We start from the raw sequence: 16,447 nt of genomic DNA, 5'->3' as shown, positions 1-16,447 counted from the left end.
TTTTCGCCCACTCTTCCATGAAGGACTGCTGTAACTCAGAAACATTTGCGGCTTTTCAAGCATGAACTGCTCATTTCAGGTCCTGCTACAACATCTCAATTGGGATTAGGTTTGGACTTTGTCAAGTCAAAGTTCAGACCTAATCCCAATCAGCTAAAGGTGGCACAACCAGTATATTGAGTGTAAGGGTGCAATTACTTTTTCACACAGGGGCTTTGGATCATTACAGAGGGTAGTGGGTACGGCCCAGTACATCACTGGCGCCAAGCTTCCTGCCATCCAGGACCTCTATACCAGGTGGTGCCAGAGGAAGGCCCTAAAAATTGTCATAGACTCCAGCCACCCTAGTCAAAGACTGTTCTCTCTGTTACTGTACTGCAAGCGGTACCGGAGCGCCAAGTCTAGGTCCAAGAGGCTTCTAAACAGCTTCTACCCCAAGCCATAAGACTCCTGAACATCTAATCAAATGGCTACCCAGACTATTTGCATTGCCCCCCTCTTTTACACCGCTGCTACTCTCTGTTACCATCTATGCATAGTCACTTTAATATCTCCACCTACATGTACATATTACCTCAATTACCTTGACTAACCAGTGCCCCCGCACATTGACGCTGTACCAGTACCCCCCCTATATAGTCTCGCTTTTGTTATTTTACTGCTGCTCTTTAACTACTTGTTACTTTTATTTCTTATTCTTATTTCTGTTTTTTAAACTGCATTGTTGGTTAGGGGCTTGTAAGTAAGAGATTTCACTGTAAGGTCTACCTACAACTGTTGTATTCGCATGTGACTAATAAAATTTGATTTATTTTTTTTCATTAAAAAAAAGGTATGAAATTGTTGTTTCAATTGTTCACTCATGTTCCCTTTGTTTAATATTAGGTTTTGGTTGAAAATCGGATAACATTCAGCATCAAAAATATGTAAAAACAGAGAAAATTACAAAGGGGCAAATACTTTTCCACAACACTGTATGTGTGTGTTATGATCAATGCAGGGTCGGTATGTATGTGTGTGTTATGATCAATGCAGGGTCGGTATGTATGTGTGTGTTATGATCAATGCAGGGTCGGTATGTTTGTGTGTGTTATGATCAATGCAGGGTCGGTATGTATGTGTGTGTTATGATCAATGCAGGGTCGGTATGTATGTGTGTGTTATGATCAATGCAGGGTCGGTATGTATGTGTGTGTTATGATCAATGCAGGGTCGGTATGTATGTGTGTGTTATGATCAATGCAGGGTCGGTATGTATGTGTGTGTTATGATCAATGCAGGGTCGGTATGTATGTGTGTGTTATGATCAATGCAGGGTCGGTATGTATGTGTGTGTTCTGATCAATGCAGGGTCGGTATGTATGTGTGTGTTATGATCAATGCAGGGTCGGTATGTATGTGTGTGTTATGATCAATGCAGGGTCGGTATGTATGTGTGTGTTATGATCAATGCAGGGTCGGTATGTATGTGTGTGTTATGATCAATGCAGGGTCGGTATGTATGTGTGTGTTATGATCAATGCAGGGTCGGTATGTATGTGTGTGTTATGATCAATGCAGGGTCGGTATGTATGTGTGTGTTATGATCAATGCAGGGTCGGTATGTATGTGTGTGTTATGATCAATGTAGGGTCGGTATGTTTGTGTGTGTTATGATCAATGCAGGGTCGGTATGTATGTATGTGTGTGTTATGATCAATGCAGGGTCGGTATGTATGTATGTGTGTGTTATGATCAATGCAGTGTCAGTATGTATGTGTGTGTTATGATCAATGCAGGGTCGGTATGAATGTGTGTGTTATGATCAATTCGGGGTCAGTATGTATGTGTGTGTTGCCGTTATGATCAATGCAGTGTCAGTATGTATGTGTGTGTTATGATCAATGCAGGGTCAGTATGTATGTGTGTGTTATGATCAATGCAGGGTCGGTATGTTTGTGTGTGTTATGATCAATGCAGGGTTGGTATGTATGTGTGTGTTATGATCAATGCAGGGTCGGTATGTTTGTGTGTGTTGCCGTTATGATCAATGCAGGGTCGGTATGTTTGTGTGTGTTATGATCAATGCAGGGTCGGTATGTATGTGTGTGTTATGATCAATGCAGGGTCGGTATGTTTGTGTGTGTTATGATCAATGCAGTGTCAGTATGTATGTGTGTGTTATGATCAATGCAGGGTCAGTATGTATGTGTGTGTTATGATCAATGCAGGGTCGGTATGTTTGTGTGTGTTATGATCAATGCAGGGTCGGTATGTATGTGTGTGTTATGATCAATGCAGGGTCGGTATGTATGTGTGTGTTATGATCAATGCAGGGTCGGTATGTATGTGTGTGTTATGATCAATGCAGGGTCGGAATGTATGTGTGTGTTATGATCAATGCAGGGTCGGTATGTTTGTGTGTGTTATGATCAATGCAGGGTCGGTATGTATGTGTGTGTTATGATCAATGCAGGGTCGGTATGTATGTGTGTGTTATGATCAATGCAGGGTCGGTATGTATGTGTGTGTTATGATCAATGCAGGGTCGGAATGTATGTGTGTGTTATGATCAATGCAGGGTCGGTATGTATGTGTGTGTTACCGCTATGATCAATGCAGGGTCAGTATGTATGTGTGTGTTACTGCTATGATCAATGCAGGGTCAGTATGTTTGTGTGTTTTACCTTTATGATCAATGCAGGGGCGAGCAGTGCAGTTGATACGTTGACGATCCAGACACATACAAATCAGACACGTGTTCTCCTCTGGCACCCAGCTCTGTAGATACTACACAAAAACAGACACGTTTTACTATCCTTGTGGGGACCATTTTATTCCCATTCAAAATCCTATTTTTCCTAACCCTTAACACTAACCCCTAATACTAACCCCTAACACAAACCCCTAACACAGGGGTTCCCAAAAGGTTTTTCCACATGACCCCATTTTGACATCTGAAAATCCTTATGACCCCAACCATATTATTTCACCTTTATTTAACCAGGTAGGCTAGTTGAGAACAAGTTCTCATTTGCAACTGCGACCTGGCCAAGATAAAGCATAGCAGTGTGAACAGATAACAACACAGAGTTACACATGGAGTAAACAATTAACAAGTCAATAACGCAGTAGAAAAAAAAAGAAAAAAAAAGTGTATATACATTGTGTGGAAAAGGCATGAGGAGGTAGGCGAATAATTACAATTTTTCAGATTAAAACTGGAGTGATAAATGATCAGATGGTCATGTACAGGTTGAGATATTGGTGTGCAAAAGAGCAGAAAAGGGTGGGCTATTTACCGATAGACTATGTACAGCTGCAGCGATCGGTTAGCTGTTCAGATAGCTGATGTTTGAAGTTGGTGAGGGAGATAAAAGTCTCCAACTTCAGCGATTTTTGCAATTCGTTCCAGTCACAGGCAGCAGAGAACTGGAACGAAAGGCGGCCAAATGAGGTGTTGGCTTTAGGGATCATCAGTGAGATACACCTGCTGGAGCGCGTGCTACGGGTGGGTGTTGCCATCGTGACCAGTGAACTGAGATAAGGCGGAGCTTTATGGCAGAGCTTTATGTAATTAACAGCCAATGTTTACTTTTTCATGTTTCACAAGATGGGTGTGGCTTGATGCATGTGGCATTGGAGCTTCTCAAAGTCTGTGGGCATGGTCGACATTGTCAGAGCAGCTCACAGATTACTGCACCTGTACATAGCCCACCTATAATTTAGCCCAAACAACTACCTCTTTCCCAACTGTATTTAATTTTAATATATTTATTTATTTTGCTCCTTTGCACCCCATTATTTTTATTTCTACTTTGCACATTCTTCCATTGCAAAACTACCATTCCAGTGTTTTACTTGCTATATTGTATTTACTTTGCCACCATGGGCTTTTTTGCCTTTACCTCCCTTCTCACCTCATTTGCTCACATTGTATATAGACTTGTTTATACTGTATTATTGACTGTATGTTTGTTTTACTCCATGTGTAACTCTGTGTCGTTGTATCTGTCGAACTGCTTTGCTTTATCTTGGCCAGGTCGCAATTGTAAATGAGAACTTGTTCTCAACTTGCCTACCTGGTTAAATAAAGGTAAAATAAATAAATAAAAAACATTGAGTATCTCATCTCTGCTGTCACATCCAACCTGAATGGATGTTTGGTTTTAATGCAGACGAGAGCACTGAATCCAGCTTCACACAGATATGAGCTGGCGAAGGGTACAATGAGTTTTCATGCTTTTCGTGCTCGACCAGCGAAATGTCCCTACCTGTCTAAATTGTCCTTGTTTTACTATCCTTGTGAGAACTCTGGTCCTACAAAGGATAGTAAAACCAAAAACATACACACATGTACTATAAATTCATTTTATGTGTGTTTGAAAGAACAGGAGCAGAAAATCAGAGACAGAGGGATGAGAAATGTGTAGGGTTAGGTTTAGGGTTAGGCCAAATGAATCCAAGATGACGTAGCAGTACAGACGTTGTTGTCGTTCTCCCGTGTAAATTTACTTTTTTTTGTATTTTTTGGATATATTTCAGTACATTTTCAATCTCTTTTTCCATTTTAAAATGAAATATACCTTCTGGCAACCCGCCTCACTTACAGCCATCAGCAGCTAGCCATCAGAAGCTAAGCAGCTAATTAGCTACTAGCTACTTAGTCATTGTTAGCCACTTCTAGCAGCCTTTACCTTTAGCACAGACACCAGCTGCTTTTATTGATAATGGATAATGGATAAAACTTGCCAGTCTGCACAACGCATAATCAACCCTGAGCATACCGGACTCCACTACATCACCTGATTCCTGCCGTAAGCCCTGGACCATTACTCCTGATCATTGCAGCTAGTTAGCTGCTACCAAGTGGCCCAGCCCCAAAGCTAGCCTTGAGCCAGGCCCATCTCCCAGCATGATCAGTGGACCCTATGATCACTCGGCTACACAGCTGATGCTTCCCGGACTCTTCACTAACACGACTAGAATCCACTACCACTGGATTCTTGCCGTAAGCTCTGAACTTTTGCATTGGATCATTGCTGCTAGCTTGCTGCTACCGAGTGGCTATAGTGGCTAATGCCCTTGTCCTGAAGCTAGCAACAGTTAGCCTCGAGCCAGGCGCATCTCACAGAGAGCAAACAAAATTACTCCAGCTACATAGCTCTTTTGTCAACTGGCCTGGACCCTTTGACGACACGGAGCAGCGCCGTTCCATCACGACTGGTCTGCTGACGTAATTCCATGCACCCTAAACCGGCCTTTGCCAGACGTCGATGAAGATGCTTTTACTTGCCCTGGCCTGCTAACTTTTTTTGTACACCGTGTCTCCTGCTTGCTAGCGTGGTAACGACTACCTAGCAGCTTCCCTGTTTCATCTACTGCTGTTCACTGGACCCTATGATCACTTGGCTACATAGCTGATGCCTACTGGACTGTTCATTAATCACTGTACTCCATTTAGTTTATTTTGTTTATCTGTCACCCCCAGGCTCGAACTCAGACCAGGTGTGTAGTTAACTGACCCTCTCTGCCCATTCATTGCCATTTTACCTGTTATTGTCTTAGCTGATGTTGTCTTACCCGTTGTTGTCTTAGCTAATCAACACCTGTGATTGCTTCATGCCTGTCACGTTCTGACCTTTGTTTCCTTTGTTTTGTCTTTTTTTAGTATGGTCAGCGCGTGAGTTGGGGTGGGCAGTCTATGTTTTGTGTTTCTATGTTTTTCTATTTCTGTGTTTGGCCTGATATGGTTCTCAATCACCCACAAACCAATAGTGAAACCCAGGCTACCTAAATATGGTTCTCAATCAGGGATCTGTTTATCGTTGTCCCTGATTGAGAACCATATTTAGGTAGCCTGGGTTTCACTATTGGTTTGTGGGTGTTTGTTTCCTGTGTCAGTGTTTGTGCCACACGGGACTGTTTTGGTTTGGTTTATTTCACGTTATTGTTTATTTGTTTTGTATTTCATAGTGTTCAGGCTTTTCTTATTAAAATCGTCATGGACACTTACCACGCTGCGTTTTGGTCCGATCCCTGCTACACCTCCTCTTCAGACGAAGAGGAGGAAATCTGCCGTAACAATGCCTCGCTTTATGTCTCTCTCTAATGTCAGTATGCCTTGTATACTGTTGTTTAGGATAGTTATAATTGTTTTAGTTTACTGTGGAGTCCCACTCAACATGCCTCAGATACGACTTTTGCCCCACCTCTCACATATGCGATGACCTCACCCAGCATAACTAGTTTGTCCAGAAATGCAACCTCTCTTATTGTCACTCAATGCCTAGGTTTACCTCCACTGTACCCGTGCCCTACCATACCCCTATCTGTACATTATGCCTTGAATCTATCCTACCACACCCAGAAATCTGCTCCTTTTATTATGTGTCCCCAACGCACTAGACAATAAGTTCTTATAGCCTTTAGCAATACCCTTATCCTACTCCTCCTGTGTTAACTAACCTCCAGATGAGCTTCAATGCCATACAACTCTCCATCTGTGGCCTACAACTGCTCTTAAATACATCTCCTCTCCCTCAACTCCCTTGATAATGGAGACGGGGTCTATCTGCAGTTCCGCCTTTTCATCCTCAGGCGCCTGCAAGTGGTTAACAAAAACACTGTTTGGAGACTGTGTTAACTAACCTCCAGACTCGTTTCAATGCCATACAACTCTCCTTCCGTGGCCTCCAACTGCTCTTAAAAGCAAGTAAAACTAAATGCCTGCTCTTCAACCGATCGCTGCCCGCACCTGCCCGTCCATCCAGCATCACTACTCTGGACAGTTCTGACTTAGAATATGTGGACAACTACAAATACCTAGGTGTCTGGTTAGACTGTAAACTCTCCTTCCAGACTCACATTAAGCATCTCCAATCAAAAATGTAATCTAGAATCGGCTTCATATTTCACAACAAAGCATACTTCTCTCATGCTGCCAAACATACCCTTGTAAAACTGACTATTCTACCGATCCTCGACTTCGGCGATGTCATTTACAAAATAGCCTCCAACACTCTACTCAACAAATTGGATGCCGGCTTTCACAGTGCCATCCGTTTAGTCACCAAAGCCCCATATACTACCCACCACTGCGACCTGAATGCTCTCGTTGGGTGGCCCTCGCTTCATGCTTGTCGCCAAACCCACTGGCTCCAGGTCATCTACAAGTCTCTGCTAGGTCAAGCCCCGCCTTATCTCAGCTCACTGGTCACCATAGCAGCACCCACCCGTAGCACGTGCTCCAGCAGGTATATCTCACTTGTCACCCCCAAAGCCAATTCTTACTTTGGCCGCCTTTCCTTCCAGTTCTCTGCTGCCAATGACTGGAACGAATTGCAAAAATCGCTGAAGCTGGAGAATCTTGCCTCCCTCACTAACTTTAAGCATCAGCTATCTGAGCAGCTTAACGATCGCTGCATCTGTAAACAGCCCATCTGTAAACAGCCCATCCAACTACCTACCCCACCCCATATTGTTTATATTAACTTTTTTGCTCTTTTGCACACCAGTATTTCTACTTGCACATCATTATCTGCACATTTATCACACCAGTGATAATTTGTTAAATTGTAATTACTTTGCTACTATGGCCTATTTATTGCCATACCTCCTTACACCATTTGCACACACTGTATATAGACTTTTTCTATTGTGTTATTGACTGTACGTTTGTTTATTCCATCTGTAACTCTGTGTTGTAGTTTGTGTCACACTGCTTTGCTTTATCTTGGCCAGGTCGCAGTTGTAAATGAGAACTTGTTCTCAACTGGCCTAACCTGGTTAAATAAAGGTGACATTTTAAAAACTGGCATGTTGAGAGAAGCAGAGAGTCAGAGGGATGAGAAATGTGTAGGCCTGAGGGCACCACCAAACTGGCACGTTGATTTTGTCTGCTTGAACAGAGTCTGTGTCCTGGTAAACACCTTTAGCTATCTGTGTGTGAGTGTGGTTATGTGGTGTCTCACCGGGTGTGTGTGTCCGTGCTGGTCGACACACTGGTTGCAGGCATCAGGTGACACACACTCTCCCCCCAGCGGCACCGTGTTCCCTGGACAAAAACACCCTTCTGTTGGCTTGGTGATACACACACTCCCATTACCACTAAGAACCCCTGAGTTGCCAGGCGACAGGCCAATGCTGCTGCAGTCCTCCACACACCCGGTCCGACATGCATCATACTCCATGGAGCTGGGGCACTGCATGGCTACACACAATAATAATCATATTAATCATAATAATCATATTTAATCATACTAATCATAATAAATAATCATAATCTTCATCATCATCATCAACAATAATCATACACAATATTAATAAAAATTAATGATATTAATATCAAATAGTAATAATAATAGTAGCAATAAAGGTTTTATTTGTAAAGTGCATTTCTCGCACCAAAGGTGCTACAACGTATAAAACAAAGAGAACACTGATCCGAGACAGGAATCAAAGCTAAATACACGTCTCTTCAGAACAAAACACACATATTTATATACAGGTGTTGTCAGAACATAACAAAACACACAGATTTATATACAGGTGTCCTCAGAACAGAACAGGACACAGACTTACGGCAAAGGTTTGTGCTTCTCCAGTGGACACAGAGTCCTCTCTGTCGGCAGAGATGTGTATAGGAGGAAATTACATCACAGACGTCTGTCTCCTGACATGCTTCCTTTTGGCAGCGCAAAATGAAAGGCATGATGGGAACATGTGTGTGACAGGAGGAGAACACCTCGGAGCGCAGCACCTCACATGCCCTCGACGCTCCGTACACACACACTGGGGCATGCCGCGGGACACACACACCGTCACCGCTCGATACCATCCAATCGGAGACGAGAAGAGCTGAGTCAGAAGTCGAACTGCCATTCCTCAGAGAGAGATAATTAACCCTCTCCTCGCCACACCACCCTGACACACACAGAGAATAATATTATTTAATTACCATAGTGAATTGTATGTTTATGTGTCAATTAATCCCATAAGGGACGGGATGCCCATTGGCGAATTGACACGAAAAAAATGTCATAAATTTGTTCATTCATTAATTCATTCACACACACACACACACACACACACACACACACAAATGACTTCATTAATGTGTGTGTGTGCGTGTTTACTATGTGTTTATCTGTGAGTGTGTACCACAGACTCCAGAGGTATGGTGGATAGTGGAGGAGGTGAGTGTGATGGTGAACTCGTTTTTCTGAGGGGTAAATGCCAGGATGTAGCCGTGTTCCACGGATCTCAGCTGAAACATCACTCCTCCATAACGCATCACCTCCACCAGACTGGAGCGGAATGGGAGGGAGACAGGGGCTCCATCTACTGTCACCTAGACACACACACACACAGTACACACACACATAGTATACACACTTATAGTGCACACACTCAGAGTAAACACACACACAGTACACACACACATAGTACACACACTCATAGTATACACACTTATAGTGCACACACTCGGAGTAAACACACTCAGAGTACACACACTCAGAGTACACACACAGTAATAGTACACACACACAGTACACACACTCAGAGTACACACACTCATAGTACACACACAGTAATAGTACACACACACTCATAGTACACACACTCAGAGTACACACACTCAGAGTACACAAACACATAGTACACACACACATAGTACACACACTCAAAGTACACATTCTCATAGCACACACACTCATTGTACACATACTAATAGTACACACACTCATAGTACACACTCTCATAGTACACACTCTCATAGTACACACACTCAGTACACATACTCATAGTACACACACTCTTAGTACACATACTCATAGTACACACACTCAGTACACATACTCATAGTACACACACTCTTAGTACACACACTCAGTACACATACTCATAGTACACACACTCTTAGTACACATACTCATAGTACACACACTCAGAACACATACTCATAGTACACACACTCTTAGTACACACACTCAGTACAAACACTCATAGTACAAACACTCATAGTACACATACTCATAGTACACACACTCAGAACACATACTCATAGTACACACACTCTTAGTACACACACTCAGTACAAACACTCATAGTACAAACACTCATAGTACACACACTCATAGTACACACACTCAGTACACATACTCTTAGTACACACACTCTTAGTACACACACTCTTAGTACACACACTCTTAGTACACACACTCAGTGCACATTCTCATAGTACACACACTCATAGTACACACAGTCAGTACACATACTCAGAGTACACCCCCAGTCATAGTTCACACAGTCAGTACACCCCCCTAGGTCCTACCGTCATGTCGTCTTTCAGCAGTACAGTACTTTGCCCATGCGTAAATTCCATGACCTTCATGCAGACTTCGTTCTGATTGGATGACCCTGGGCAGGTTCCGCTGTGCAGCGTGACCTCTGAACCTCCCGTGTCCCCGGCAACCGTCAGCAGGGTGTAGGAACATAGCCCCTCCCCTTCCAGCCTTAGAGCCACGCCATCAAACCTCACCACATGGTTGGTGGAGCTACCCATACAGACACCTGGAGGGAGGGAGGGAGGGAGGGGGTGTGTTACAGATGCGTGTGGGTGAGTGCATCTAATATGTGTGTGTATGTTTATTGTGAGTGTGCTTAATGTGTGTGTGAGTGTGCTATAATGTGTGTGAGTGTGTGTTTGTGTCTGAGTGAGTGTGCTTAATGTGTGTGTACTTAGTGTTTGTACTAACAAGGGCAGTCCCAGTGGCAGCCACAGTTATCCTGAACTCTGAGAGGACTCATGTGGTTACTGCAGGCTGGGGGCTCCAGTCGATCACAGTTCACCTGGATAATCGAATATAACATAATATACTCTTAATATACTATAATATACTGTACTATAATATAACATAAAATAGGGTACTTTAATATACTATAATGTAATATTCTATAATATACAGTATTTTAATATACCATAACGTAATATAATGAAATACAATAGACTTTAATATACTATAATGTAATATACTAAAATATAATAGAAAATAATATACTTTACTAAACTATACTGTAATATACTATAATATACAATACTTTAATACTATAATATAATATACTTTATTATACTATAATGTAATATAATGAAATACAATAGACTTTAATATACTATAATGTAATATACTAAAATATAATAGAAAATAATATACTTTAATAAACTATACTGTAATATACTATAATATACAATACTTTAATACTATAATATAATATACTTTATTATACTATAATGATATATAATGAAATACAATAGACTTTCATATACTATAATGTAATATACTATAATATAACATAACATGCTTGAATATACTAAAATATATTATAATATGGTATAACGTAATATGCCATAATATAATGTAATATACTATAATATATTATGCTGGCGGCTCCAGACGATCACAGTTCACCTTGTGGTTCTGAACAGTCACGGCTCCGCTTGGGTGGCACAGCACCGAATGACATCTGTCAGGAAGCAGCCACGACTCACCAGGCTACACACAAAGTTAGTGCTGAATATTCAGACTGGTCAAGGAAAACAATAGATAAAGTAACTGTCCAATGAAAATCGCACTTTTAAAAGTTTGTATTCTCTTATTCAAATAATATATTTGAGGTACGCTACGCACACACACCATTCCAACATGTGTATGCGACCAATACAATTTCATTTGAACACAGAAATGCTGCTTTTCACCATGCTTAATTACATTTTTTTGGAAGGAAAACTATTTTACTCATATTGAAAGTAATTATAGATCATACTTCATACAAATCTGGAAACACTGGGCAGTTAATTTAATTCAGTAGTTCAGTAGTTAAATGATGGTTGTCACATCAACACATCAGCAAGTCAACACACACTCACCTTCCTCTCGTTCCCATCATCATCAACACACACTCCAGGAGGACCAGCTGAGGAAGAATACACATCATCACAATCTTCATAATCATCACTCTCATCATCACTAAAATCATCATCATTACCATCATCATCATCATCACCAAAATCATCATCATTACCATCATCATCATCACCAAAATCATCATCATTACCATCACCATCACCTCCATCATCATCATCATCATCATCACAATCAACACCATCATCGCCAGCATCACCATTATCACCACCATCATCATCAATTCAATTACCACTATCATCATCATCACCATCATCATCATCTTCATCAATATCATCAGCATCACCATCATCACCAGCATCATCATCACCACCGTCATCATCATCAATGTCATCTTCATCAATATCATCATCATCACCACCATCATCATCACCACCATCATAATCACCATCACCACCATCATAATCACCATCGTCATCATCTTCATCTTCATCAATATCATCATCATCATCATAATCTCTCCAGGTATCTCTGGTCCAGTACTATACCTCTACAGAGTTTGTCTGTGTAGCTCTTGTCCAGTGTTAACAGCATCATCAGCTCCTCCATGCTGTTAAGGTGGAGTGTGTTGTCCTGGTCGCCATGGGATCCAAGCAGGCTCAGTTCAGCTCTGTCGTAACCCGGCCCGATGCCGATGGGGAAAACTGATACGCCTGTTGGCAGAGTTATGATGTCCATCACTAAACTGTGGTGGTTGTTATGATGTCATTGCTAACCTGAAGTCCTAGTTATGATGTCACAACTAACCTGCAGTTCTCGCTATGATGTCACCATTAACCTGCTATCATCGTTATGATGTTACCATTAACCTGCGGTCCTCCTTATGATGCCACCACTAACCTGTGGTCCTCCTTATGATGTCACCACTGACCTGCTGCCATCCTTATGTCGTTACCCAATCTGCCCCCACTAGACGGAGAGATGGATGTTTGGACAGCAAATCGCAAATCACATCCTTATGATGTCAGTACTAATATGCTGCCCTCGTTATGATGTCACCACTAACCTCCTGCCCTCCTTATGATGTCACCACTAACCTGTCCTTGTTATGATGTCACCACTAAACTCCTGCCCTCCTTAGGATGTCACCACTAACCTCCTGCCCTCCTCATGTCACCTCTAACCTGTGGTCCTCCTTCTGATGTCATCACTAACCTGCGGTCAGCGCCTCCTTAGTTGCCTCCTGTAGTTGGTCAGTCGACCTGTCAATCACCAGCATAACCACCACCTTGGCCACACCCACTCTGCCCCCACTAGACGGAGAGATGGATGTTTGGACAGCAAATCGCAACGCAGCACCTGATCACAGAGAAAGAGAGACCATCAGATGATACGGTGTGTGTGTTACCCAGCGCAATGTGTGTGTGTTACCCAGCGGGATGTGTGTGTGTGTTACCCAGCGCGATGTGTGTGCGTTACCCAGCGCGATGTGTGTGCGTTACCCAGCGCGATGTGTGTGCGTTACCCAGCGCGATGTGTGTGCGTTACCCAGCGCGATGTGTGTGCGTAACCCAGCGCGCTGTGTGTGCGTTACCCAGCGCCATGTGTGTGCGTTACCCAGCGCCATGTGTGTGCGTTACCCAGCGCCATGTGTGTGCATTACCCAGCGCCATGTGTGTGCGTTTCCCAGAGCGATGTGTGTGCGTTACCCAGTGTGATGTGTGTATGTTATCCTGTACAGTGCGTGTGTGTGTGTTACCCAGCACAGTGTGTGTTACCTGGCATGGTCTATTTACTGTGTTGGCAGATTGTTTTTCTTTAGCAGTCATTTATGCTGTCTCTGGGACAGGACTATCAGTTTCAGAAAGAGAAAACAATGTCAAATTGTCATGGACCTGTCAGCAGAACTTGTGAATTCAACACTGTTTTGCATTGACTTTTCTCCCAACCGCAATATAATGGACTGCCCGTCTTCCAGAAAGACAACCATCTCTGCACTCCACCAATCTGGCCTTTATGGTAAAGTGATCAGATGGAAGCCACTCCTCACTAAAAGGCACATGACAGTCGCTTGGACTCTCAGACCATGAGAAACAAAATTCTCTGGTTTGGTGAAACCAAGATTGAAGTATTTGGCCTGAATGCCAAACGTCCCAGCTGGAGGAAATCTGGTACCATCTCAACGGTGAAACATGGTGATGGCAACATCATGCTGTGGAGATGTTTTTCAGAGGCAGGGACTGGGAGACTAGTCAGGATCGAAGGAAAGACAAACAGAGCAAAGTACAGAGAGGTCTTTGATGAAAACCTGCTCCAGAGTGCTCAGGACCTCAGACTGGGGTGAAGGTTCACCTTCCAACAGGACAACAACCGTAAGCACACAGCCAAGACAACGCAGGAGTGGCTTCGGGACAAGTCTCTGAATGTCCTTGTGTGGCCCAGCCAGAGCCTGGACTTGAACCCGATCGAACATCTCTGGAGAGACCTGAAAACACTCCCCTTCCAACCTGACAGAGCTTGAAAGGATCTGCAGGGAAGAATGTGAGAAAATCCCAAGTGTGCTTGTAGCATAATACCCAAGAAGACTTGAGGCTGTAATTGCTGCCTACGTTGCTTCAACAAAGCACTGAATAAAGTGTATGAATACTTATGTAAATGTGATATCTCCATTTTTTTTATTTTTACATTTGCAAAAATGGTAAACCTGTTTTAGTTTTGTCATTATAAGGTATTGTGTGTAGACTGATGAGGGAAAAAAACATTTAATCCATTTCAGAATTAGGCCGCAATGTAACACAATGTGTAAAAAGTCAAGGGGTCTGAATACTTTCCGAATGCACTACTTCAATGTAAAATATCAACTGTTCATCCGTTAAATTTGACTGTATATTAAAAATCAAATCAAAGTTTATTACCTTACAGTGAAATGGCTCTAACCGTGCTGCCTATGGGATTGCAAAACTATAGACCAGAAATCTATTTACCAGGCTACTAGTTTGTTATATGGGTCCTGGATTTTGGATTTTGTACGCCAATATGGATTTTCAGTTAGATAGTCCACATGTTCAGTGGTAGCTCCACAGGGTTTCCCCCTCTAAAGGATTTTCAGTTAGATAGTCCACATGTTCAGTGGTAGCTCCACAGGGTTTCCCCCTCCAAGGGATTTTCAGTTAGATAGTCCACATGTTCAGTGGTAGCTCCACAGGGTTTCCCCCTCCAAGGGATTTTCAGTTAGATAGTCCACATGTTCAGTGGTAGCTCCACAGGGTTTCCCCCTCCAAGGCATTTTCAGTTGGATCTGTTTAGCTGTATTAGCAGGCTGGCATTATTTTATTTTTTATTTTTTTTCACCTTTATTTAACCAGGTAAATTAGTTGAGAACAAGTTCTCATTTACAACTGCGACCTGGCCAAGATAAAGCAAATCAGTGCGACTGAAACAACAACACAGAGTGACACATAAAAAAACGTACAGACAATAACACAATAGAAAAAATCTAAGTACAGTGTGTGCAAATGTAGAAGAGTAGGGAGGTAAGGCAATAAATAGGCCATGATGGCAAAATAATTACCATTTAGCATTAACACTGGAGTGATAGATGTGCAGATGATGATGTGCAAGTAGAGATACTGGGGTGCAAAAGAGCAAGAGGATAAGTAACAATATGGGGATGAGGTAGTTGGGTGTGCTATTTACAGATTGGCTGTGTACAGTGTCACGGCCCCTCCTCTGCATTGCAGGGGCGGTTCCTCCTGGAGGCAGAGGAGGGTCGTTAGTGATTGGAGCCACCTGGGCTCGGGGTATTTAAACTGCTTCACTAAACATTCTTGTCTCTCTCTCTCTGCTCCTTCAGGTATGATCCTGTTGTGTTTGTTCCTTTGTAGTTTTACGTATTTTTCACTCAGTCATTCACACACACAGATTCACGCATCCCTGCACTTTACATACACCCTACATTATGATACTTTCACACCTCATTCCTTTTTCTTTGTTTAAAGTTAATAGTTTTGGTTTACAATAAAGAACCTTTTTGATTGGCCTATACCTGTTTGTGTCCCCTCATTTTTGCCACAGGCTATGAGCCGGCCTGTGACAACAGGTACAGTGATCGGTAAGCTGCTCTGATAGCTGATGCTTAAAGTTGGAAAGGGAGACAAAAGACTCCAGCCTCACTGATTTTTGCAACTCTTTCCAGTAATTTGCAGCAGAGAACTGGAAGGAAAGGTGGCCAAAGGAAGTGTTGGCTTTGGGGATGACCTGTGAAATAAACCTGCTGGAGCGTGTGCTACAGTGTTGCTATGGTGACCAGTGAGCTGAGATAAGGTGGGGCTTTACCTAGCAAATACTTATAGATGACCTGGAGCCAGTGGGTTTGGCAACGAATATGTAGTGAGGGCCAGCCAACGAGAGCATACATGTTGCAGTGGTGGTCGCAGTGGTACCAAGAAGACAGTGAATGATCCTGAGTGGCTGATTTACAATTTTGACTTAAATCTTCTTGAAAATCTATGGCAAGACTTTAAAATGGTTGTCTACCAATGATC

The 16,447-nt window shown here is 42.6% G+C and overlaps 1 protein-coding gene across 1 annotated transcript in view; it reads right to left on the bottom strand.

Moving 5' to 3' along the window:
* The window catches only part of vwf (von Willebrand factor), a 189,697-nt gene that overhangs the window by 75,615 nt on the left and 97,635 nt on the right, over positions 1-16,447 (bottom strand). The window contains 10 exon segments of the mRNA XM_042302000.1: positions 2,667-2,769; positions 7,953-8,191; positions 8,563-8,904; positions 9,142-9,331; positions 10,316-10,554; positions 10,740-10,833; positions 11,451-11,534; positions 11,909-11,955; positions 12,452-12,616; positions 13,119-13,262. Coding sequence (XP_042157934.1) covers positions 2,667-2,769; positions 7,953-8,191; positions 8,563-8,904; positions 9,142-9,331; positions 10,316-10,554; positions 10,740-10,833; positions 11,451-11,534; positions 11,909-11,955; positions 12,452-12,616; positions 13,119-13,262 — 1,647 coding nt within the window.

Source organism: Oncorhynchus tshawytscha, linkage group LG19 (assembly GCF_018296145.1).
Source record: "Oncorhynchus tshawytscha isolate Ot180627B linkage group LG19, Otsh_v2.0, whole genome shotgun sequence".
Taxonomy (NCBI): domain Eukaryota; kingdom Metazoa; phylum Chordata; class Actinopteri; order Salmoniformes; family Salmonidae; genus Oncorhynchus; species Oncorhynchus tshawytscha.
This window is presented reverse-complemented; position numbering and strand designations above follow the sequence as displayed.